The sequence below is a fragment of the Branchiostoma lanceolatum genome, chromosome 15 (genome assembly GCF_035083965.1).
Source record: "Branchiostoma lanceolatum isolate klBraLanc5 chromosome 15, klBraLanc5.hap2, whole genome shotgun sequence".
NCBI lineage: Eukaryota > Metazoa > Chordata > Leptocardii > Amphioxiformes > Branchiostomatidae > Branchiostoma > Branchiostoma lanceolatum.
Window position 1 is genome coordinate 86,640 of NC_089736.1, and position 25,125 is coordinate 111,764.

The following is a 25,125-nucleotide window of genomic DNA, read 5'->3' on the forward strand; positions in this document are numbered from 1 at the left end:
AAGACGTGAGGAGGCGGGGGGGGGTGTACGAGGGCGTGCGCAGACTTAAGGAGACTCTCCGGGAGCGCGAGGCGGCCGTGGAGCAGCTCCGGAAGAGGAAGAAGACGTGAGGAGGCGGGGAGGGGGGGGGGGGGGGTACGAGCGCGTGCGCAGACTGAAGGAGATTCTCCGGGAGCGCGAGGCGGCCGTGGAGCAGCTCCGGAAGAGGAAGAAGACGTGAGGAGGCGGGGGGGGGGGTGTACGAGGGCGTGCGCAGACTTAAGGAGACTCTCCGGGAGCGCGAGGCGGCCGTGGAGCAGCTCCGGAAGAGGAAGAAGACGTGAGGAGGCGGGGGGGGGGGTGTACGAGGGCGTGCGCAGACTTAAGGAGACTCTCCGGGAGCGCGAGGCGGCCGTGGAGCAGCTCCGGAAGAGGAAGAAGACGTGAGGAGGTGGGAAGGGGGCGGGGGGGGGGGCGGGTGTACGAGCGCGTCCGGGGTTAAAGCCCTATCTCACTGGGCCCGCGGCACGTTGGCGGCGTTGATGCGTCCTTAACTGGATTTGTGTTACCCTTGACTTTATAATGGGAAAGCAGAAAAGCGTGTAAGAATATGACTAAAAAGACAACAACAAATCACACAAGGCGTAAAAAGATTCGTTTTTATCGATGGAATTCGTCGAGCGCGCTGTCAAATCGCTCGGTCGCAGCTCGGTCGCCAACGTTCCGCGGGTCCAGTGAGATATGGGAGCTTTACTAAAGAACGCCTAGCACTGACGTCCATGCATCAGTGATTAGGGATTATGAATGTACACATTATATATTTCCTTTCCCATTGGGGTGGAGTGGGGGGCATGGACAGAGCAGGTTGATTTGAAGCTCAGCTTTGCACTTGACTAATTTGTGTTGTTTTACCGTACTTACCGTAATTCCGTTTGGAGTCCAAGAACAGCGGAAGTAACAGGTACTGTATAAGTGTATACGGAAGCGTGCTAATCTGGATGGTGTTCGAATTTCGTGAATTAAGATTTTTTGTTGTGCAGCTGTAGGTTTGCACTGCACACGTTTTCTGTTATAGAGATCTTCAGTTTTAGAAATTTTCAGTTTTATTTATGTTCAGTTTAAGAGATGTCAATTTTAGTTTTCGTTCAATGAAGCCGTGGACGATCATTTTTGGAAGGGTCCATTCTGGTGTTTAGGAGCCGCAGGTTGATTTTATGATATGCGTGCTGACGTCATGACTGCTGGGGTATTTTGCTGACGCTGCACATTACTGAACCTGCCAAAGAAGATGGCCGAATAATCGTGTCATATTCTTCAAATTCTGTAAATATGTATATGTATATGTATATGTATATGTATATGTATATGTATAGAAACATGGGTAGAGACTGGCAAGGGTGGGATGCAGACATGTTGAAATGTCATCCCTCAAAAGCCCCCGACGAAAAGGTCATTAAATCATTGTTGAAGACACCGCCTGGGCTTGTTTGTGTATCAGTTGTTTCAGGACTTTGATATCCCCCTACGCAGACCACACACATACAGGCACTGACACGCACACACATACACACGCACGCACATACATACACACACACACACGCATGCATACATACAAGCACACACACACATACGTACATACACACACACATACAGGCACTGACACGCACACACATACACACGCACGCACATACATGCATACACACACACACATACATACACACACACACACGCATGCATACATACAAGCACAACAACCGCGCGGGTGCAACTAGCGCATTGTAGAAATATTCCCAACCCAGCAATTGTCTGGGCTTTAATACTACACACAGCCATCTAATATGCAACAGTCTGGGCTACTGCAAATGGAACACAAATCGATTTTTTTTCCATCGTTTAAAGACAAACAAGAGAAACTATAGAAAACAAATTGTTCGTGTCTACCAAATGTGTGCCTGAAATGAAGAGTCGCCAGTTCCTCGCCATTTCGTTTCCTCAGAAATTGTGGGAAAAGCTGCCAAAAGAAAGAAACTTTCCTCACTATTCATTGATTAAGTCACGACAAACTTTGTATCGACTTTCTGAGCAAAGAAACTTAACTCTAAGTCATTTTCTTCCTTGGAAAAGTCAGAAGAACGTTCAACAATCTTACCTGCCGTGACGTCACACTCCTCCGGTCAGTTCTAGTGGCCCGTCTTTCCTCTCTATTTCGCAGAATTTCCCGCCATTTTTCTCAGCCTGTTCCATAGACCTTTATCTACACTTTTTGAAGAAAACTTCCCGAAAATATCCGGAAAAAAATGTTTTAGGACATTTCTTTAAAACAGATTCTGTACTTTTTGCTTGCAAGTGGTTCGCAAAAGATGTTGGGAACGAGAACATTGGATTGTTCCATTACATTAATGGGGAGTCTGCGCGCTGTCTATTACGCTCTAGCTGTACATTTCTGCCTGGGGAGAAAAAGTAAAAGTTCCCATTCGGGAGGACTGTTCTAAAACTGAGAATCAATTTCGCCTTATAGAATATCTCACATTACTTTAAAACAGCTTTAGCGCACTGTCGACACATTACGGAAGACCGTCATTGCAGCACATTGCATCAGGGACACACTTGTAAAAACGTTAAAGGTGTTGAAAGATTTGTAATGTCTTGCGCTATATAGCTACTTTATTTCATAGTGAAGAAAAAAACCCACTCAATTGTAGAAGAAGAACTTTTGAAGAGCTTAGCTTGAAAGTTCATCTGTTGGTAGAAATCATTCTGAACTGTTTTAACTGTGATTTCCAACACAAGAATTAGAGTTACCCAAAATTTCGACTGTACGACACCGGTCTTTGTCAAGGAGTGAGCAATCCACCGCTGGGATGACGTCACGTTATGCAGATAGCACACTTGACTCGGTGAACAGTGGATCAGAAGTAGCGGAAAGAGCTTTTGAAGCTTTTTCGCACGACAATCGTACACGGTACAATGTACGGGCTTTATCGCACGACAATCGTGCACGGTACAATGTACGGGCTTTATCGCACGACAATCGTGCACGGTACAATGTACGGGCTTTATCGCACGACAATCGTGCACGGTACAATGTACGGGCTCTATCGCACGACAATCGTGCACGGTACAATGTACGGGCTTTATCGCACGACAATCGTGCACGGTACAATGTACGGGCTTTATCGCACGACAATCGTGCACGGTACAATGTACGGGCTTTATCGCACGACAATCGTGCACGGTACAATGTACGGGCTCTATCGCACGACAATCGTGCACGGTACAATGTACGGGCTTTATCGCACGACAATCGTGCACGGTACAATGTACGGGCTTTATCGCACGACAATCGTGCACGGTACAATGTACGGGCTTTATCGCACGACAATCGTGCACGGTACAATGTACGGGCTTTATCGCACGACAATCGTGCACGGTACAATGTACGGGCTTTATCGCACGACAATCGTGCACGGTACAATGTACGGGCTTTATCGCACGATAATCGTGCACGGTACAATGTACGGGCTTTATCGCACGACAATCGTGCACGGTACAATGTACGGGCTTTATCGCACGACAATCGTGCACGGTACAATGTACGGGCTTTATCGCACGACAATCGTGCACGGTACAATGTACGGGCTTTATCGCACGACAATCGTGCACGGTACAATGTACGGGCTTTATCGCACGACAATCGTGCACGGTAAAATGTACGTGGCTTCAAAAGACCGATTTCAGATTACCCTGGCCTGTACATAGACCGAGATCTTTCATGCGCTGTTCTAGCGCCGCATACCTAAACCTAGCCTCCACCAGGCCTTCCTGTGGGGGTACGGATCGCAGAATTCAGCACAAAAAGGGAATGATTGGCCAGTAGAGTCAGTCCACGGTAGAGTTAATATTTCCCCCAGCGCCCGCGAATGAAACCCTCCGGTGGCCAAACCCCACCGGCAACTATTCTCCCTACAGCCGGCGTAGTTAGTCTGGTAGAAACTAACTTAAACCCCGGACATGGACTGGACTTGTAAAAACGTTTAGGTTCAAGTCCAAAGGCATTTTTACTTTCTGTGGGTATTTTACTTTCTGTGTTTTAGAGTAAAGCTCATATTTAGGACTAACGTTCGTGTTCTAGAGTAAAAACTCTACTAGTGGAATGAAGATTGTGGGCTCTACGTAATATACGTACAACATAAAAGAGGATTGAGTGCCCGACAGTGGCTTACGTTACGGTCAGACTTTATTTCTGTTGGCGGGCCCCAGTCTCAGACTGCCCCCTGTCGGCTGACTTTCAGACTGCAGTCTACAGGCGTGTGGGCATTTCCTGCGTGGGCTAAATATTCAGCTGAAGTACAGCCAGTAGGTACCCATAAAGTAATGAGGCTGTTCTGGTGCCTTCATCTGAAGTACATCCAGTAGGTACCCATCTGAGTAACTTAAGGCTGTTGTAGTGTACATGTATTTCAATTTACCATGCTCGAGGCACCTCCTCGATCACGGGACCCCCAATTAACCGCAGTCCCTTCCGAAAGACGAATGAAGCTTCAACCAGGATGCCCTTCCCCGGATTTGAACCGGGTTCTCTAAGTTACTAACTAATTGGAACCAGGAGCTCATCTGCCAGTGAGGCTGCTACCAGTTGAGCCTCAGGCCTGCTGTACGCGGGGCTGCAGTGATTTTTCTTGCCGCCAGACGGAGCTGCAGTACTCTCTTCCCGCGGTCCGTCCGTCTGATCAGGCTCGGCTTTGCCAAGTTCATGGGGTCTGGAACGTCTGATTCGCAACTCGTGAGGTGCGTCTGTAACCATGGAAACACAGTTAGGAGTGGATTAGGGTCGGAAATGCTACTATCGGCCATCTCCTCCTCGATATGTTCCAACGTCACTGGACTGCGTCCTGTTGGCGACAGATCATTGCGGCAACTTTGCGAATTTGGGGCAGATTTCCCCTGGCGGTCCCACTGACGTGCGGCGCATTTGCGAAAGAAGCTCAGATTAACTGTTACTAGAACTGCATCGCAGTCTTGCCGCTGTATTAAAAACCAATATAAAATTGTCATAATGCATCAAAAAGAGATCTACAAAGATAAAGGGATGTTCCCTTATGATACTTGACGCCACATAGGTAACATATCATGTATACGCATAACCTTAAAATATTAAGCAATATTCTCTGAAGAGAACCAAACCAAACACCGATACAGCCGAGCTGGGTTAGGTCAATTAGGTCAATTTTCAAACGGCATTTTACCTGAGGTGTCCATTTCTCAACCACCAGTTGAATATCTTGTCGATCGTGATTCCAGAATTGAAGAAGAATTTTTATTACAGCGAAAAGTTTAGTTTTCCACCTTCTCTTCGCGCCAAAATCCTGTGACCCGCTGGATGACGTCATGAGGTAAACACGGTGACGTCATGGTTCAGCCAGGAGGAAGGTACCGCAGCAACACGCACCCAAACCTATCCAGTTGAACCTGCCATAGCTAAATATTATAGTATAATTGTCTACAATGCAACACATATGGTTTTGATGATTATTAATAAAATACTGGCATTTCATTTCATCGTACACGATCGTTACTTATTAACATTACATAAACCACTAATTTTAGCGCTTGTGACAGCATCAGCTAGACCTGGGATTTCGGCAGAACATATAACCTGAAACATCTCGACCAAAGTGCGGGATTCTGTGCGTTTTTCAGGCGGATCGCGGCTGAAGGAATGTTGTGGGACTGAGAGAGATGTTTGTCCGTCCGTAGGATGCCTGGATGCGCGATCCTGACGCCGTTCTGCGTGGATTTATGGCCGTTTTGTCGGGCCTTGCGGTTCCTGTGCGAGGCTCGGTTTCTCCATGTTTGTTTGCACTGATCGGCCCAAACCAGGCTCACTAGCGCTTGTTCCTGGCCATCTTGCCGCCCCGTGGCTGTGTAGGGCCCGTCCTGCCGTCCCGGACGTGTGTGGGACCATCCTACGGTGCTGTGCGTGTGTGTGGCCCGACTACAGGACCGCAACCCTTCGGTATAACCCCGGACTTACTCTGGAGAGTACCTGCGATATTTGCACTACTGTCAGGTAGGTGGGTGAGCTTTCCTGTGAGTACAAGTGCTTTTATACGCCTCTTACAAATAAACAAACAAACAAATAACCCCCTCCCACACCCCAAACCTCCCCTTTATGGCCTGGATGTCGCACATTTCCCCTCCCAACAACATCAGGCCATGTTAGAAGCGGACAGGCCACCATTTTGTGGTTTAAAGATGGCGGATGTGCGCGGAACAGTTCAGCTCGTAGCGCCGCCACACCGCGAGTTGACGGCTCCACAGCTCGGCCTGACCGCCGCGTCTGGGCCCGGACGTCCCCCAGTTCCCGTCCCCCGCCCCCGTTAGCGTTTCCCCGCGCGATCGGCAGGTTTACCCGCCTTCAGGAGCGGGCCCGTCCCTCCCCCTCCCCAGCTCGGCCCGACTCGGGTACCATAATAAACACGCCATGGCGGCGGTGGGAGAGATCCTCAGACTCAGGTGTTCCGTGTTTATTCCCGTGTAAGGGTTGGTTAAGCCCGTGTAAAGGGTAGGTCTGCTCCTGTAAGGGTTAGCCAGCCCCTGTATGGGTTAGTCAGCCCCTGTAAGGGTTAGTCAGCCCGTGTTAGGGTTAGGTCTGCCCGTGTATTTGAGCCCGTGTGTACCGGAGAGACGCAGGTGGGGTGGGGGGCGGGACATTCCAGCCCGAGCGGCGTCAGTGGAGCGGCACAAAAGGTGCGGCGGAGCCTGAAGACAGGAGCGCCGAGATCAAAGTACGGCCCGCCCGGGGACCTCACGCCCAGCTCACGGGCTCACAGCCCGGCCCGCCCGGGGCCCTCACGCCCAGCTCACGGGCTCACAGCCCGGCCCGCCCGGGGACCTCACGCCCAGCTCACGGGCTCACAGCCCGGCCCGCCCGGGGACCTCACGCCCAGCTCAGGGGCTCGCAGACGGACGGATCTGTCTTATAGAACGCCATCCTGTTAAAACTGTCCCACAAACACACCAAACTGGCTCCACATAGCACATCATCCAGTAACACTGTCCCACAAACGTACAAACCTGTCCCATAGCACACCATGTAATTAAAACTGACCCATAAATGACCCACACCTGGCTCCCCATAGCACATCATCCTATCAAAATTGTCTGAGAAGTAGAAATGTTTTGACTCGAACCCTGTCCCGTACCTAAACTGGGAAATCCTTTTGACTGGACACCAGCTTTGGACACCAGCTTTGTTTTGTGTCTTGCTTGTTTTACATTACAAAAACAAACCTTGTAAACAGCACGACTTTGTTTACTTTTGCTGTTTGTGAAACTTAAGACACAGTGCGGGGAAATGTTTGTCAGAAGACCCTGATGCCCCCAATAAACACCACTAATAGCATGTATAGCTGTAACTGCACGCCCCCCATGCATTTACTATGTACAGGTTTGACTATGATACCGCTAATACCAGCTCAATTTGGTTACTTTTTCTTTTTTCATGTATTAGAAACGTCAAAATTTATGTACATAGAACATTATCTTTTGTACAGTACATTATTTACATCTACAAAACATTGTAAACATGTAGCAGTACAGCACCGCCAAGGTAAGTACAGTACCTGTAAAGTGTAAGTTAAATTAAGTACCTGTAAGTTACAATAAGTAAGAGGACTAATTTATATATTTTCCAACAGGTCTGTGCAAGGCTGAAGATTGATGAGTGACACGACAGGCAGACGTCACCATTACCATGGGTCAGTATAGAACTTTTACTGTTACCATGGGTCAGGTATAGAACTTTTACTGTTACCATGGGTCAGGTATAGAACTTTTACTGTAGCCATGGGTCAGTATAGAACTTTTACTGTAACCATGAGTCAGTATAGAACTTTAACTGTTACCATGGGTCAGGTATAGAACTTTGACTGTTTCCATGGGTTAGTATAGAACTTTTACTGTAACCATGGGTCAGTATAGAACTTTTACTGTTACCATGGGTCAGTGGAGAGCTTCTACTGTTACCATGGGTCAGTACAGAACTTTTGCTAATACCTTATGGTCAGTCTATCCTAAGTGAGCTGTTACCATGGGTCGGTATGTACATCCTAAGTGATCTGTTTTGTTTACTGCAGATGAAAAAGAGGCTTTGAACTCCATAAAGAATGACCTTGCAGCCGGCATGAAGCAGTCGGCGTGGCACAAGTCACATTCCAGCTCCAAATCCTCCTCCCAGACAGACGTCAGGGTCAAGTTCGAGTTCCAGGGGGAGAAAAGGTGAGTTGGTGTTTCTGTCCAGTAGCAGTAAGAGAGGTCAAGTAACAACTAGTTCCACTATCATGGCAAAACCACAGGTTAGACATATGAGACACATGTAAGACACATGTACCTGGGTTAGGGTTGTAAGGTGCATGTAACACACATGTAGCACTCATGTTGTGAGGTGCATATAAAGCACATGTAAGGAACGTATAACACACATCATGAAAGAGACAGGCAGGACACATGTAAGACACATGTACAAGGGAGCGCTTATTTATTGTTGTTTCACTTCTGCCCGCAGAATTATCCAGGTCCCCCGACCAGTCAACTTCCAAGACTTACAGAATAAAGTCAAGACGGCGTACGGGCAGCTACTCACCATGTTCTACACTAACACTGAGGTAAGCACAAACAAACAAAGAAACAAAAATTTCCTTTGCTATTGTAACCTTTGATCCTGACCTTTAACCTGTGACCTGTTTTTGCAGATTTCCTTTGCCATTTTGGGACCTCTGATCCCAACATTTAACCTGAGACCTGTTGCAGATGTCCATTCCGATCCTGGACTGACCTTTAACCTCTAACCCATGACATGTTGCTGATGTCCATTCGGATCCTGAACCAGTCAAACTAACCTTTAACCTCTAACCCATGACCTGTTTCAGATTTCCATTCCGATCCTGAACCAGTCCGACCTTGAGAAGGCCATCATCCTGCTGGACCACAACCCCCACATGAAGAGTCTGCGCATCTACCTATGCAAGGAGAACCCCACGCCGCCCGGGTCGCCACAGGGACCGCCCCACGGGCCGCTGCGGGACCTCTTCCACCCACCCACCAGCGTAAGTCTGCCGTCCTTTGCCCATAGTTCTTAACCCATCCTGCCTGGGTCGCCCTAGGGACCGCCCCATGGGCTACTGACCAGCCTTCAGCATCAGGTCACCCATCAGGTGATCACTTCATCAGGCCGCTGTATGAGAAGGAAACTTTGTCATGGCTTTTCTTGTCTCTAACCTTTACCCTTTACCCCTTCACCTCTGCCCTCAGGAGGACACCTGCAGCATTCCTGTAAGCATTTCCTCTGCTATCATAGAATGTAGATACCTGTTCAAAACACCTGTAAAAAAAACTGTGAAGAACGCATTGAAACACCTGTAAACAAGACATGTAAACAACACATGTTAAGAGCACTTGAGAAACAACACCTGTTCAAGACACCTGTAAAGAATACCTGTAAACACCTGTGACTGCGAGCAGTGCCTCCAGCTTTAGTAATATCAGGCCTTACTTAGGCACTGCTGTCGTTCTGAGGATGTTTCCAAAGTCTCTTGTATTTTCCATCTCGAGAGTTTATCCTGATCAGGTTGTTAGACTAGTCGGTGAGGCTGTGACTAACAGTGTTCAGTGCTGATGTCAGGACTCTGGCTTTAAGACACTTCTTGTCTAGTAAAAGTGTGTCCTAGTGAAAGTGAAGGTGAAAGTTCTTGTGTGTGAAAGTGAAAGTTCTTGTGTGAAAGTGAAAGTTCTTGCCTGTCCTTACTCTAACGCCCCTTCCTTGGCTCCTGCTGCTCCTTGGCGCTCCTTAAGGAGGACACGGCGTCGGAAGTGTCTGTGTCGACGCGGGAAGACACGTCCGAGGCGGCCTCGGTGGGAGACACAGGCAGCACGTCGGCTAAGGAGGAGCTCCAAGACGTCAAGGAGACGATCTCAGACACTTCGTCTGTCAAGGAGCACAACTCAGACACCTCCTCCGTCAAGGAGGACACCAGCATCCCTGACGACTCCGCCAAGGAGGCCATATCCGACACGTCTTCTGTTCCGCCACAGGAAGACATCGAAGAGTCCATTAAGGAGGCGGGGTCCGAGGCTGAGGCCTTGGAAGACGCGGGGGAAGAAGGGGAGGGAGACGTAAGACTCTAGTCAAGTCGTGAACGTGCCGTCTTGATGTTCCCTTAACTTTTCTTTCTTTCCTTTCCTTTAGGTTGTCTTTGCTTTCTTCTTACAGCACGAGATGTTGTTTTCTTGGTTCCTTTGGCATAGAACAGTGATGTTACTGCAGAGGTTTTTGTTGTGTAAAAAGGAATCGTAAGTCGACACTACGATAGATTATAAGTGTACTGTCGGGCTGACTCCAGCTTTAAAATTTTTTTCATCCCACTTAAGTTATTCTATGGGAGCCCATGTTGTTCATTTTCGTGTTAAACCCGTCCTTTTAAGCTAAAAAAAAAAATGTTTTCAACTATTTCATGTCACAATGCCTTTTTACGGATGGGGTAAAATTATGTCTGTCCTAACAAGCAAATTTCCGTCCTGAGACAGAGGGACATGTCTGGAGACAGTCCTGGTGTACTGACTGTTTAACGGTGAAAGTTAAACTAACATATTCTAACCCCCCCCCTCCCCCCCAGAGCTCAGGCACGAAGCCGGTGCCCATCTCCAGGTCCAAGTCCACCACAGACGCCACAAAGAAGAAGACGGACCGGCAGTCCCCCCCGCCCGGCTACATCCCCGACTCGGAGGTGCGACACAGTAGCTCCTACACTTCCATCGAGGGGGAGGGAACCTTCATACCGGAGTCAAGCCTAGACTCAGAGGTAAGAACCTTCATACCGGAGTCAAGCCTAGACTCAGAGATAAGAACCTTCATACCGGAGTCAAGCCTGGACTCAGAGGTAAGAACCTTCATACCGGAGTCAAGCCTAGACTCAGAGATAAGAACCTTCATACCGGAGTCAAGCCTAGACTCAGAGGTAAGAACCTTCATACCGGAGTCAAGCCTAGACTCAGAGGTAAGAACCTTCATACCGGAGTCAAGCCTAGACTCAGAGGTAAGAACCTTCATACCGGAGTCAAGCCTAGACTCAGAGGTAAGAATCTTCATACCGGAGTCAAGCCTAGACTCAGAGGTAAGAACCTTCATACCGGAGTCAAGCCTAGACTCAGAGGTAAGAACCTTCATACCGGAGTCAAGCCTAGACTCAGAGATAAGGAGTTATTCTTGCCTTACAGACATCCACTGTCTTATGTCTTACAGACACCTCTGTCTTATTTCTAACGTCATGTTGCGTGTTTCCTTCAGTCGGTCGACCCTCTGGAGTACAGCAGTCCAGAAAACTCGGGCAGTTCCGCATCGCTCGACAGACTAAGGTACGGGGGGGTTCTTATGGGGGAGGGGGGGAGACTAAGGCACGGGGTGGGTTCTTATGGGGGAGGGGGGGAGACTAAGGTACGGGGTGGGTCCTTATGGGGGGGGGGAGACTAAGGTACGGGGTGGGTTCTTATGGGGGAGGGGGGGTGAGACTAAGGTACGGGGTGGGTTCTTATGGGGGAGGGGGGGAGACTAAGGTACGTAGTTGGTTCATCCAGAAGGGGAGGGGGGTGGAGAAAATTAGTACAATCCGTGTATGGGCTGTATAAAGACAAACAAGCCCCAAACTGGTTGCAGCCTTGGCAGCAGTAGGCAAGATATGACGATCTGTGCATGTAGTCATTGATACATTGTTTTCTGTTGTTTGTTGTGTTATTGTTTTGTTGTTGTTTGTTTGCCTGACTGTTCCTTTCCGCCAGTAGTGACAGCTACTATAACAGACTGAGGATGAGCCGGACCAAGAGCTCCTCCGCTTTCTCAGACGAGTTCCTCGGAGGTGAGTCTGGTTTCTTCGAAATGGCAAGAAACTTAACTGTGCAGTAAACAAGAGCCACACTTTGAACAGAACTCACGGCAGCAGATATTCAAGTTCAACCCTTTTTGAAACCCTGCCTGTTGTGAGTGTGAAGGTACAGAACTGATGTTGTAACTCTGTGTGAAGGTACAGAACTGATGTTGTAACTCTGTGTGAAGGTACAGAACTGATGTTGTAACTCTGTCTGTGTGAAGGTACAGAACTGATGTTGTAACTCTGTGTGAAGGTATAGAACTGATGTTGTAATTCTGTGTGTGTGAAGGTACAGAACTGATGTTGTAACTCTGTGTGTGTGAAGGTACAGAACTGATGTTGTAACTCTGTCTGTGTGAAGGTACAGAACTGATGTTGTAACTCTGTGTGAAGGTACAGAACTGATGTTGTAACTCTGTGTGAAGGTACAGAACTGATGTTGTAACTCTGTGTGTGTGTGAAGGTACAGAACTGATGTTGTAACTCTGTGTGAAGGTACAGAACTGATGTTGTAACTGTGTGTGTGTGAAGGTACAGAACTGATGTTGTTACTGTGTGTGTGTGAAGGTACAGAACTGATGTTGTAACTCTGTGTGTGTGAAGGTACAGAACTGATGTTGTTACTCTGTGTGTGTGAAGGTACAGAACTGATGTTGTAACTCTGTGTGAAGGTACAGAACTGATGTTGTAACTCTGTGTGTGTGAAGGTACAGAACTGATGTTGTAACTCTGTGTGAAGGTACAGAACTGATGTTGTAACTCTGTGTGTGTGAAGGTACAGAACTGATGTTGTAACTCTGTGTGTGTGAAGGTACAGAACTGATGTTGTTACTCTGTGTGTGTGAAGGTACAGAACTGATGTTGTAACTCTGTGTGTGTGAAGGTACAGAACTGATGTTGTAACTCTGTGTGTGTGAAGGTACAGAACTGATGTTGTAACCCTGTCTGTGTGAAGGTACAGAACTGATGTTGTAACTCTGTCTGTGTGAAGGTACAGAACTGATGTTGTAACCCTGTCTGTGTGAAGGTACAGAACTGATGTTGTAACTCTGTGTGAAGGTACAGAACTGATGTTGTAACTCTGTGTGTGTGAAGGTACAGAACTGATGTTGTAACTCTGTGTGTGTGAAGGTACAGAACTGATGTTGTAACTCTGTGTGTGTGAAGGTACAGAACTGATGTTGTAACTCTGTGTGAAGGTACAGAACTGATGTTGTAACTCTGTCTGTGTGAAGGTACAGAACTGATGTTGTAACCCTGTTTGTGTGAAGGTACAGATATTATAGGCTGTGTTGTTACGTTGATGAAGGTTAGACATCCAGGTAATAAGATACACCAAACAGCAGTTACTCAAGTGACTGCAGTAACACTGGAGAAAGGTATCGGATGCTACCTGAAACATCTGACGGTTTCATCTGAAGTTCATCCAGGCGCTTGAGTAACTGCAATTTGGCGTAAGCTGTGCTGTTCTTGTACTAATGTTGTGCTGTTTCCTCATGCTAATCTGATCTGTCCGCCACACTGCTGTGTAAGTCCACAATCCCACCTGAAGTTAGACGGAAATTGTTGATGTGTTTGGTATATGTGTGTGATACACAACCGGAGTTTAATGTTTGCCAGCCATTGTTACTTTATCGAATAATTGTATTTTGTATCTATCGAAAGCTTGTTTTATCATAATTGACAATGATTCCCTGTTTGATATGATCATATTTTTGTGGCTTGAACACTTTGGCTGAAATTTCCCATGATGACATCATAGTTCTGCTCTTACGCTTTGTCTTTCTCTCCGCCGGCAGCCGGGTTTGTAGGCCCGCGTTCTTGGGTCTCAGGTAACCACCTCACTTCTCATTACGTCGTGTCGTGCCTGTCTCGCTTTCGTTGGGTAAAAATTAGATGTTTTCATTGGTTACGAAGCAGCCGTGTCTGTCCCAGTGTGGCTGGACTGCCGATGCAGCCTCAAAGCCAGGCGTGTGACTCGCTTCAGTGATTTGGACATTTTTACTGACACCTGATTTGGAACTTGTTGTGTTGAGTTGAAAAGTGCTGAAAGATGAAGCCTGCTGTTCGCACCTGTAGCAGGATGTGGTTATAACTTCTGAAATGAAGGTGCAAAAAATGTCCGTAAGCTTATCGGCCCACCTCCATATGTCTGCCGAAATTCCTCCTCTAAAGACTTACCATGTAGTATATTGTACAGTAAAGAGTTACCGTGTACCATGTACCATGTACAGTACCATGTACAGTACCATGTACCATGTACCATGTACAGTACCATATACAGTACCATGTACCATGTACCATGTACAGTACCATGTACAGTACCATGTACCATGTACAGTACCATGCACAGTACCATGTACAGTACCATGTACAGTACCATGTACCATGTACCATGTACAGTACCATGTACAGTACCATGTACCATGTACCATGTACAGTACCATGTACCATGTACAGTACCAGTGTTGTCATGCTCCTCTAGCAAACCCAGTGTGACATGTATTGCCCTGGTGCATGCTGGGTGTGTTACATAGCCCTGGTGCATGCTGGGTATGTATAGCTCCAGGAGAAGTCTGGACGTTTGTCCAATTGTTCTGGTTAATTGATTGATAAATAGATAGATGGATTGATTGATTAATTGCTAGATGGATGGATTGATTGATTGATTGATATATTGCTTGCTTGTCTCCTGCCCAGAACACGAGCTGGCGCACGTGGAGCGCGCGGGGAAAGGCGGAACGTACCCCAGAAGATCCACCATCATGACAAACCCGCACCACGATTATAGCGACGGTGAGTCTCCTTTTACCTCCCCAACTGAAGTCAGGTACCCATTTTTACACCTGGGGGTAATGAGAAAAGTTGTGTTGAGTGCTTTCCCCAGGGCACAACATCAGTGGCACGTCAGAAGATTCCAACCCAGGACTCCTGTACAATGCCACATGACTAACTGACTTGTCATTAACCAGTCACCTCACCTCGGCCGCTTCACAACTACCGGGATGACGAGCATTTGGCTTGTCTCACAAACATCCTGCCCCAGAACCTGTATAAAAGTGTTCTCTCTGCCCCAGAACCTGTATAACAGTGTTCTCTCTGCCCCAAAACCTGTATAACGGCGTGTTTGTGTTCCGCAGGGCGTAAAACATTCCCCAGAACGAGAAGACCGCAGCCCAGCCCGACCTTGAGAAGACCGGTGGGCACGTTCAGCCCGAGGTCGGGCAGCGAGCGTTCCCTTAGCAACAGCAGCAGCAGCAGCGGGCTGGTCACGGACTCCGAGAGACGAGACTCCGACTACGACCTTGCCGTGCTGAGCCTACAGGACCTCAACCCGGCGAGGTGTAAGTCATGTAAGTTTTGCGCCCGCGACGCGCGCTGCAAACCTCACACCGTAACCATGGAAACCATGCAAGTCTTGTAACATGTAATGTGATGTCTCTCCCTCAGGAGACACAAGTGTGCCACAAGGATTATTGAAGTTTACCTTCCGTAGGCTGACTCAGTAGGGGAAATAAGTTTGTACTTTTCAGTTTGACTCTCTGATGGTAGTGGTCTGTCAGTAAAGTTTTTTTTCTGTATGATGAGTGTTGTGTAATGTCTGTTAGTAAAGACTCCCTAGGCCAATTTCACCTGCATCATGAGTGTCTGTAAGTCTTTGAATCTATAATCAATGATGTCTGTCAGTAGAGACCCCCTAGGTTATCTCCGCTGTGCATGATGAGTGTTGTTTATATTGCAGTAGTAAGGAGGGTTGATGGTAAGTCTGTCAGTAGAGACCCCCAAGGTTATCCCGGCTGTGTGTGATGAGTGTCGTTTTGTTACAGTAGTGGGGAGGGTTGATGGTAAGTCTGTCAGTAGAGACCCCCAAGGTTATCCCGGCTGTGTGTGATGAGTGTCGTTTTGTCGCAGTAGTGGGGAGGGTGATGGTAAGTCTGTCAGTAGTGACCCCCTAGTAGAAAACCCCCTAGGTTATCCCAGCTGTGTGTGTGATAAGTGTTGTTTTGTCGCAGTAGTGGGGAGGGTTGATGGTAAGTCTGTCAGTAGAGACCCCCTAGGCCGTGTGTGATGAGTGTTGTTTATATTGCAGTAGCGGCAAGGGATGCCGCCACAGTAGCTCTGATCAATGCGTACCAGAGAAAGCCGTGGATGTTGCTGGTAGCAAACCGAGGATCCGCCACATGTAGGAATTTCCCGTTGTGTTACTTTTGGTGGGAGAATGGGACTAACTACAGGTGATGGGAAAGGGTGAGGGGTCATGGACCAGCAGGGTGAAAGGTCGTAGCTATGGCGACTGCTCCTGTCATGTACTAACCCAACACCTTCCTTCCCAGTAGATGAGAGGACACAGCTGTGGTTGCTATGGGAATAGCCATGGTTGCTATGGGAACAGCTATGGTTGTCAAGGCAACAATAGTGTCAGAAATGTGAGTGCTGAGCCTATAGCAGGTCCGTAACTTTTTTCCTGTTTTTTTGCAGCGCCGCGAGCGCCGACGAACTGGCGTCAGGGCAAGCTGCTGGGGCAGGGCGCCTTCGGGCAGGTCTACCTCTGCTACGACGCCGACACCGGCCGCGAACTCGCGCTCAAGCAGGTCCACCTGGACCCCAAGAACGTCGAGGCCTCCAAGGTCAGTCCACACTCACTCACTCACTCACTTACTCACTCACACCGCTCAAGCAGGTCCACCTGGACCCCAAGAACGTCGAGGCCTCCAAGGTCACTCCACACTCACACAAAGCTGTTCTTTGTGTTTACAGCTGAAAGTAAAAGTTGTTTGTGTTTACAGCTGAAAGTAAAAGTTGTTTGTGTTTACAGCTGAAAGTAAAAGTTGTTTGTGTTTGCAGCAGGAAGTGAAAGTTGTTGTTGTTGTGTTTGCAGCAGGAAGTGAAAGTTGTTGTTTGTGTTTACAGCAGGAAGTGAAAGTTGTTGTTGTTTGTGTTTGCAGCAGGAAGTGAAAGTTGTTGTTTGTGTTTACAGCAGGAAGTGAAAGCTCTGGAGTGTGAGATCCAGCTGCTGAAGAACCTGCAGCACGAGAGGATAGTTCAGTACTACGGCTGCATCCAGGACGAGAACAGGCTCTGCATCTTCATGGAGTACATGCCGGGGGTGAGTTATACACACACACACACGCACACACACGCTCACGCACACACACACACATACACGCACTCACGCACACACACGCATACACGCACTCACACACAGAGAACAGGCTCTGCATCTTCATGGAGTACATGCCGGGGGTGAGTTATACACACACACACATACACGCTCACATACACGCTCACATACACGCACTCACGCACACGCACACAGAACAGGCTCTGCATCTTCATGGAGTACATGCCGGGGGTGAGTTATACACACACACACACGCACACACACGCTCACGCACACACACACACATACACGCACTCACGCACACACGCTCACATACACACACACAGAGAACAGGCTCTGCATCTTCATGGAGTACATGCCGGGGGTGAGTTATACACACACTCACATACACTCACTCACGCACACACACTCACTCACATACACGCACTCACACACACGCACACAGAACAGGCTCTGCATCTTCATGGAGTACATGCCGGGGGTGAGTTATACACACACACACATACACATACACGCACTCACTCACTCACGCACACACACTCACGCACATACACGCACTCACTCACTCACATACACGCACTCACATACACACACACAGAGAACAGGCTCTGCATCTTCATGGAGTACATGCCGGGGGTGAGTTACACACACACACACGTGCACACACATACACGCACTCACACTCACACACAGAGAACAGGCTCTGCATCTTCATGGAGTACATGCCGGGGGTGAGTTATACACACACACATACACGCACTCACTCACGCACTCACACACACTCACGCACACGCACGCACTCACTCACGCACTCACTCACTCAAGCACACACACTCACACACGGAGAACAGGCTCTGCATCTTCATGGAGTACATGCCGGGGGTGAGTTATACACACACTCACATACACGCACTCACGCACACACACACGCTCACATACACGCACTCACGCACACACACACGCTCACATACACGCACTCACGCACACACACAGAGAACAGGCTCTGCATCTTCATGGAGTACATGCCGGGGGTGAGTCACTAGCACACGTGCACACACACAAGTACATGCGGGGGGTGAGTCACTAGCACACGTGCACACACACAAGTACATGCCGGGGGTGAGTCACTAGCACACGTACACACACACAAGTACATGCCAGGGTGAGTCACTAGCACACGTACACACACACAAGTACATGCCAGGGTGAGTCACTAGCACACGTACACACACACAAGTACATGCCAGGGTGAGTCACTAGCACACGTACACACACACAAGTACATGCCTGGGTGAGTCACTAGCACACGTACACACACACAAGTACATGCCGGGGGTGAGTCACTAGCACACGTACACACACACAAGTACATGCCTGGGTGAGTCACTAGCACACGTACACACACACAAGTACATGCCAGGGTGAGTCCACCTGTACACACAAGTACATGCCTGGGTGAGTACAGAGCCTTCAGGGATGTCTCCACTTGTAAACATCCAGCTTCAATCTCTAACCCTGTAGGAGTTGTGTCGACATGTTCAATGTTTGTTTGTTCACATGCTTATTGTTTTTTCGTTTGTTTGTTCATTTGTTGCAGGGTTCCGTTAAGGACCAGATTCGGCAGTACGGCGCTCTTACGGAGAACGTCACACGGAAATACACGCGGCAGATTCTGGAGGGAATTCTCTATCTGCATAGCAACATGATCGTCCACAGGGATATCAAAGGTAAGCATGATATCTGCATAGCAACGTGATATCTGCATAGCAACATGATCGTCCACAGGGATATCAAAGGTAAGTATGATATCTACATAGCAACGTGATATCTGCATAGCAACGTGATCGTCCACAGGGATATCAAAGGTAAGCATGATATCTGCATGGCAACATGATATCTGCATAGCAACATGATCGTCCACAGGGATATCAAAGGTAAGCATGATATCTGCATAGCAACATGATATCTGCATAGCAACATGATCGTCCACAGGGATATGAAAGGTAAACATGATATCTGCATAGCAACATGATATCTGCATAGCAACATGATCGTCCACAGGGATATCAAAGGTAAACATGATATCTGCATAGCAACGTGATATCTGCATGGCAACATGATCGTCCACAGGGATATCAAAGGTAAACATGATATCTGCATAGCAACGTGATATCTGCTTGGCAAGATGAATTCACACATAGACCCACCCATGGACACAACCATACGAAGCCCCGGACCCATGTGACCAAACCCATGAACCCACCCAGGTGAACCCACCCAGGTGGACCCACCCATGTGAACCCACCCAGGTGGACCCACCCCTGACATGTCCCTCCTCGTCCCCAGGTGCAAATATATTGAGGGACTCCTCAGGAAACGTGAAGCTGGGGGATTTCGGGGCCTCGAAGCGGATCCAGACGATCTGCAGCGCCACCGGAATGCGCACGGTCACCGGGACGCCATATTGGATGAGCCCAGAGGTCATCAATGGGGAAGGTTACGGCAGAAAAGCTGATATATGGTAAGTCTTCAGGTGTTATATGTAAGTCTTCAGGAGTCTTGGCATGTAGGATGTAGTTAAGGTGTTTATTAATTGCTGACTGGTCGGTACTTGTAGCATTCTTATTTTGAAGTGGGCCGGCTGCCATAAACTATCACTTCATGTGCTTGGCAGGATTGTTGTTAACCCGATATTTTACCTGCCATATGTTCCTGGAGTATAGGTTGTACAGTTGTCAGGTTGTACAGTTGTCAGGTTGTACAGTTGTCAGGTTGTACAGTTATGTTGATAACCCGGGATATTTCGACTATGTTGTAAGGTTGTATGGCTGTGTTGTTAACCCGGGATATTTCTGCCATTCCAGGTCTATAGGTTGCACAGTTGCCAGGTTGCACAGCTAACCTGATATTTCCGTGTTGTTCCAGGTCTATAGGTTGTACAGTTAGTAACCTGCTATGTGTCTGCCCTTCCAGGTCTATAGGTTGTACAGTTGTTAACCTGCTATGTTTCTGCCCTTCCAGGTCTATAGGTTGTACAGTTGTGTTGTTAACGTGATGTCTCCCTGTATTTCCAGGTCTATAGGTTGTACAGTTGCCAGGTTGCACAGCTAACCTGATATTTCCGTGTTGTTCCAGGTTTATAGGTTGTACAGTTGTGTTGTTAACGTGATGTCTCCCTGTATTTCCAGGTCTATAGGTTGTACAGTTGCCAGGTTGCACAGCTAACCTGATATTTCCGTGTTGTTCCAGGTTTATAGGTTGTACAGTTGTGTTGTTAACGTGATGTCTCCCTGTATTTCCAGGTCTATAGGTTGTACAGTTGCCAGGTTGCACAGCTAACCTGATATTTCCGTGTTGTTCCAGGTTTATAGGTTGTACAGTTGTGTTGTTAACATTATGTCTCCCTGTATTTCCAGGTCTATAGGTTGTACAGTTGTGGAGATGCTGACAGAGAAGCCCCCGTGGTTCGACTACGAGCCCATGGCAGCCATTTTCAAGATCGCCACGCAGCCCACCATTCCCAAGCTGCCGGCCGGCGTCTCCGACTGCGCACACGACTTTCTCAGGATCATCTTCCAGAAAGACCACAGACAGAGGGCTTCGGCCCAAGAACTCTTAGAGCACTCCTTTGTCTTCAACTACTGACCTGTGTGATGTCATGTCATGGGGTCGTCATGTGCTGCCCATGTGGCTGTCATGTGCTGCCCATGTGGCTGTCATGTGCTGCCCATGTGACCGTCATGTGATGCCCACATGGGTGAGTCGGAGGCCTGTTCCATGCCTGTGTGTTGCGGGGTGGAACCGACCTCAGACTCAACTGGCACACAAGAGTAGAGCAGCCAGTTTAGAAGATGAGACCAAATTGTCTGTTGCGATAGTTTTTCTAGATCAGGGGCCATGCACTTCTAACAGCAAATTAGTATTTGTTCTGTGCTCGGTTGGTCCCTAAGAAGTGAGGTTCCAGTACATAATTCTTTGGACTACCTGTATATTTATTTGTGCATTTCATTGCCATGCAGAGGTTTTTAATCAAAGCGAATATGTTGGTTTTATGAGAGTAAATTATTGATGATACTTCCATCTTGTGGCCCTTGAGAGCAGTTTGTAAATGTTGTGAGAGAAAGGAAGAGGTCACCCAGGGGTCACCCTTATCCCGTCTGACTTGGGACGGGGAAAATCAAACTATCCAAGTCTGAAACATGGTCCTCAAAACAGTCTGGTTTTCTTGAGCATTCACTGAATTGAAATATGCCGCTCCTAGGGGTCAGTGTCAAAACTTACATGTTTATGGGTTTGAAGGTCGCCCCCCTCCCTCCTTCTTGTGTATCAGTTCTGTATGTTTTGTATAGACAGGCTGAAGGTCGCCCCCTCCCTCTGCTGATGTATCAGTTCTGTATGTTTGGTACAGACAGGCTGAAGGTCGCCCCCCTCCCCCTGCTGATGTATCAGTTCTGTATGTTTGATACAGACAGGGTCAGGCTGAAGGTCGCCCCCCCACCCCCCCTCCTGTAGTAATAGTAGTTGGAAGGTCAGATGATCTCGACGTCTTGGCCAACAGGCTGTACCATTTGCTCCGTTGGGAGGGGGTATGAGCTGATGTGATCATCAAATAAAGAAAAGGCTGTAAAATCCCATCCCTATATCTTGTTGGAATGACCCAAGTTTGACAGTCTCTCTTCAGGGAATGCTGGGAAAGTTAGTCCATAGAAAAAAGAGAATATTTATGGAAATGTTATTTAATTGGGTGCCACAAAATCTAAACAGCAAAAGGCCTTGGAAACTACGAGGGCTTGAGGAGAACTGATTTAGCCATTTTTGTATGATAAGGAGTGAGATTTGTACCCTCAGTTGTGTATAGGATGTATCATACGTTATTCCCAAGGTCTGTGAGGAAACTGGTGTAGTGATGTCCATGTGCAATGTTCCCATTGGCTGTGTCCGATAGAGACATGGCCTCTGATTGGCTGTGTCTGAATGATAGGTGGTCTCTGATTGGCTGTGTCTGACTGATACATGGCCTCTGATTGGCTGTGTCTGATACATGGCCTCTGATTGGTATGTGGCCTCTGATTGGCTGCGCCTGACCAACGCATGGCCTCTGATACAGTAAGGCAGATGTACCATATATGGGGGGAGGGGGAACCCGGCTGCTGGCTGTGTATGATAGTGTTCTGTAAAATAAGATGTGTTCAAATCAACCTACAAGCTGACTTGTGGGTGCCACAGAAGAAGTCCAAAACATTTCTTGACTCGACAGTCGAGAATCTGCGGAGAAAAAGTCCTCTACAAAGTTTTGTTTCGGTCCTGCAGCTTACTCGGAGGCCTTGTGTTCCGTTGGCATGTTGGATGATTCCAAGGTTATCTGTGGAAACTTGAGACGTTGCAGAATCCAGCCCTTCTGTGCCATTGGCTTCAGCAGAGGTCCTCTTCCAAACTTATGCCAAATCCCGCGGCGTAACTTCCCTCTGCCCACAGCGAAGCCGACCAGCTGTCAGTATTTAATCATCCCGGTTCCTTATTGTACAGATCAAACTTGGCTATCCCCAGGTTTTCACAGCTACCGCTTTCAGCGGGTACCGCTTTCAGAAGGTACCACTTTCAGTAGGTACAGCTTTCAGCGGGTACCGCTTTCAGCTGGTACCACTTTCAGCTGGTACCGCTTTCAGCGGGTACCGCTTTCAGCGGGTACCACTTTCAGCGGGTACCGCTTTCAGTAGGTACTGCTTTCAGCGGGTACCGCTTTCAGCTGGTACCCCTTTCAGTAGGTCCCTATGACCTTGAGCACCCTTTGTACCTGCGTTAGGCGACGCCACTTTGATTTGTTGGTTCTCAGATTTTGAAAAAATGATTTACTTTGTGAAATCCGCCGGAAACCCAGCCTGAAGTTCAGGTTTGTACCTCCGGCACTCCGGTTTTATGGAGCAAATTCATCCATACTCAAGTTTCGCTCTCTGCCCCTCCCCCTTGAAAAGTCAGAGAACCAAGGAAATAAGTTGGTGTGGCCCAAGGGGTCGAAGGATGCTAGACGTTTGTACCTATGTTAGGGGTCGAAGGTCGCTGAAGGTTTGAACCTATGTCAGAGGTCAAAGGTTGCTGGAAGTTTGTACCTATGTTCTAGCAGTTGCAGAGGATTTCAGACAGCTCATGCAGGACTTTGGAGACCAGCGAAATTTACAGTTATTATGTTCTGGAGAACAGACTGTTCCTGAGTTTCCCTCTTTTATTCAAAACTATTCAAATCAGTGTTAAAACCCAGAGACTGTTCCTTGTGATACTTTTTATTGTGCCTTTGGCATGTTTACCGCAAAGTTATGGCTTCTGTGCCACGGTGCCAAAACCAGCAACGTGTGTGCAGATATGATATTTCGCCAGACCCAAGTTACAGATCTGTCCACAGAGTTTGGAACCTGCACAGTCCGTATGAAGCCTCCCCTCCAGGCTGTCTGGGAACCTCTGCGCTGCCCACATATTTATCTTCCTCAGAGATACTTTCAACTGTTTCCGATTTAAGAGATATCCGAGATCGAAGCCTGCAACGAAGCATTGCGAACCATCCATGTTAGATGAGAGATCCGTGCACAGTTTTATTTGTGATGTTACATACATTATTATACTATACCTGCATAAATATGTAAATATTGGCGTTTATATGAAAGATGCAGCAAAGGATAGCAAATTGCGGGGCCTTTTTTTGTCAGAAAATTGGAATGTAGGAATATAATCTTTGTGCAAGTTCTCTTGTGTCTCCTGTGTAATGTTGGAAGTACTTTTTATGGCTATTATTGTGAATGAATCCTGGACAGCTATCAGACTACAGCATAATTATGTAAGTAACGACAAATTAGATAGCCGGGTTGGCTGGAGCCACACCACTGCGCTGTGCACCTTACCTGTACGCCTCAAATTACCTGTGTACCTTACCTGTACGCCTCAACTTACCTGTGTACCTTACCTGTACGCCTCAACTTACCTGTGTACCTTACCTGTACGCCTCAACTTACCTGTGTACCTTACCTGTACGCCTCAACTTACCTGTGTACCTTACCATGCCTGTATCCCTTACCTGTATGCCTTACCTTACGTATATACCTTACCTGACCTTTATACCTCAGTCTAACACTGTGAAACACAATTCTTTCAGAAGCTGGAAGTTTACAAGTGAAAGTCGTTCCTATTGACCCATTCTTGCCGTTTGCAAGTAACACAACTGTTGTTTTCTTGTATGTGACCCTGTGTGATATTTCCCCGTCCTGGCTGTTTTTGTTTATTTCCCTCAGCTGAGGTGAGTGTACAGGGCTCAGGCAGAAAACTGGTCACCAATGTCAGACCCCCTTTACTTCATTCAAGGCTCTGGAAGGGGAACCAGAGCCGCTGGTTGGGTTGATGTTGGGCTCTGTGGGGGGTTTTGGCGCAGCAGTGTGGCTCCATGCGCACCTGTAGAATTGTTATATTAAAAGGATGTTAGAAAAAAAACATAGTCCAAATGAACATCACTTTTGTACAACTTGCATAATAAAAATGGCCACTTTAAGGATGGGTGCCTCTCTTGTCTCTTCATTTCTGAGTGTTATGAACTATAACGTTACCTAGCAACCGTTGCCTGGCTACAGACCACACCTATCTGTGTGGAAGCGTGTTTTATGTCATCCACAGACACTGAAGTAATTGAGAAACTTTGTGAACTCGCTTATACACATTTTAAGACAAGAAATTATTTTTAAAAAGCTGGTCATGCAACCATTAGATAATGGTGAGGATGAAATGGTGGCTGTACGTGTAATGACTTATATAGACTTTGTTACGCCCTGCCCTCCCCATCGATCGTCACATATGTATACTAAAGTATCTTGCATGAAAACCGTCACAATTTTTGCCGGCCTATCCTTTGCTGCATAAGAGCTAATGGCCACACTATTGCCCTATGTATTTTATCAGTCGAAGTAAAAATCAGACCTTCTCGGATGTTGTTTAGATTGCCAATAGGAATCGGATTATCAGCAGTCTGCGCATGCACATTTACCAACTTTTAAGTTATTCAGCATACTGCATTTTGCATTGAACTTAGAAACTTTCATGACAACAAAGAAAGTTCGACTGCTGTGT

General features: G+C 47.6%; 1 protein-coding gene and 1 long non-coding RNA gene across 12 annotated transcripts; both read left to right on the forward strand.

The window, feature by feature from the left end:
- The first annotated feature begins 453 nt into the window (after positions 1–453).
- LOC136420885 (uncharacterized) lies at positions 454–1,457 on the forward strand. The gene is made up of 2 exons (XR_010753341.1): positions 454–1,322; positions 1,353–1,457. It is a non-coding gene; the product is annotated as an uncharacterized lncRNA (long non-coding RNA).
- A 4,139-nt stretch (positions 1,458–5,596) lies between these two features.
- On the forward strand, positions 5,597–24,556 carry LOC136421238 (mitogen-activated protein kinase kinase kinase 2-like). Of its 11 annotated transcripts, XR_010753404.1 has the most exons (20): positions 5,597–6,049; positions 7,680–7,739; positions 8,118–8,259; positions 8,546–8,645; positions 8,910–9,086; positions 9,292–9,312; positions 9,832–10,152; positions 10,653–10,838; positions 11,324–11,391; positions 11,812–11,888; positions 13,700–13,732; positions 14,601–14,696; positions 15,041–15,253; positions 15,991–16,083; positions 16,380–16,528; positions 16,879–17,007; positions 18,620–18,749; positions 19,369–19,543; positions 20,439–21,382; positions 21,442–24,556. XR_010753404.1 is itself a non-coding variant. In XM_066408432.1 (19 exons), exons 2-19 carry the CDS (start codon positions 7,736–7,738, stop codon positions 20,665–20,667), a joined length of 2,343 nt encoding a protein of 780 aa, XP_066264529.1. In that variant the 5' UTR covers positions 5,597–6,053; positions 7,680–7,735; the 3' UTR covers positions 20,668–24,556. The 11 variants fall into 11 exon arrangements, 10 of the variants coding, with proteins under 10 accessions (XP_066264529.1, XP_066264528.1, XP_066264531.1 ...); XM_066408432.1 differs by having other exon boundaries at positions 5,597–6,053; positions 20,439–24,556; XM_066408431.1 differs by having other exon boundaries at positions 20,439–24,556.
- The last annotated feature ends 569 nt before the right edge of the window (positions 24,557–25,125 follow it).

What these genes read in the sequence shown, in the direction of transcription:
- LOC136421238 (XM_066408432.1), top strand. An exon ending in GCATCGCTCGACAGACTAAG is followed by an intron (nt 11,392 to 11,811) that starts GTACGGGGGGGT and finishes CCTTTCCGCCAG; the next exon opens with TAGTGACAGCTACTATAACA. An exon ending in GCACCACGATTATAGCGACG is followed by an intron (nt 14,697 to 15,040) that starts GTGAGTCTCCTT and finishes TGTGTTCCGCAG; the next exon opens with GGCGTAAAACATTCCCCAGA.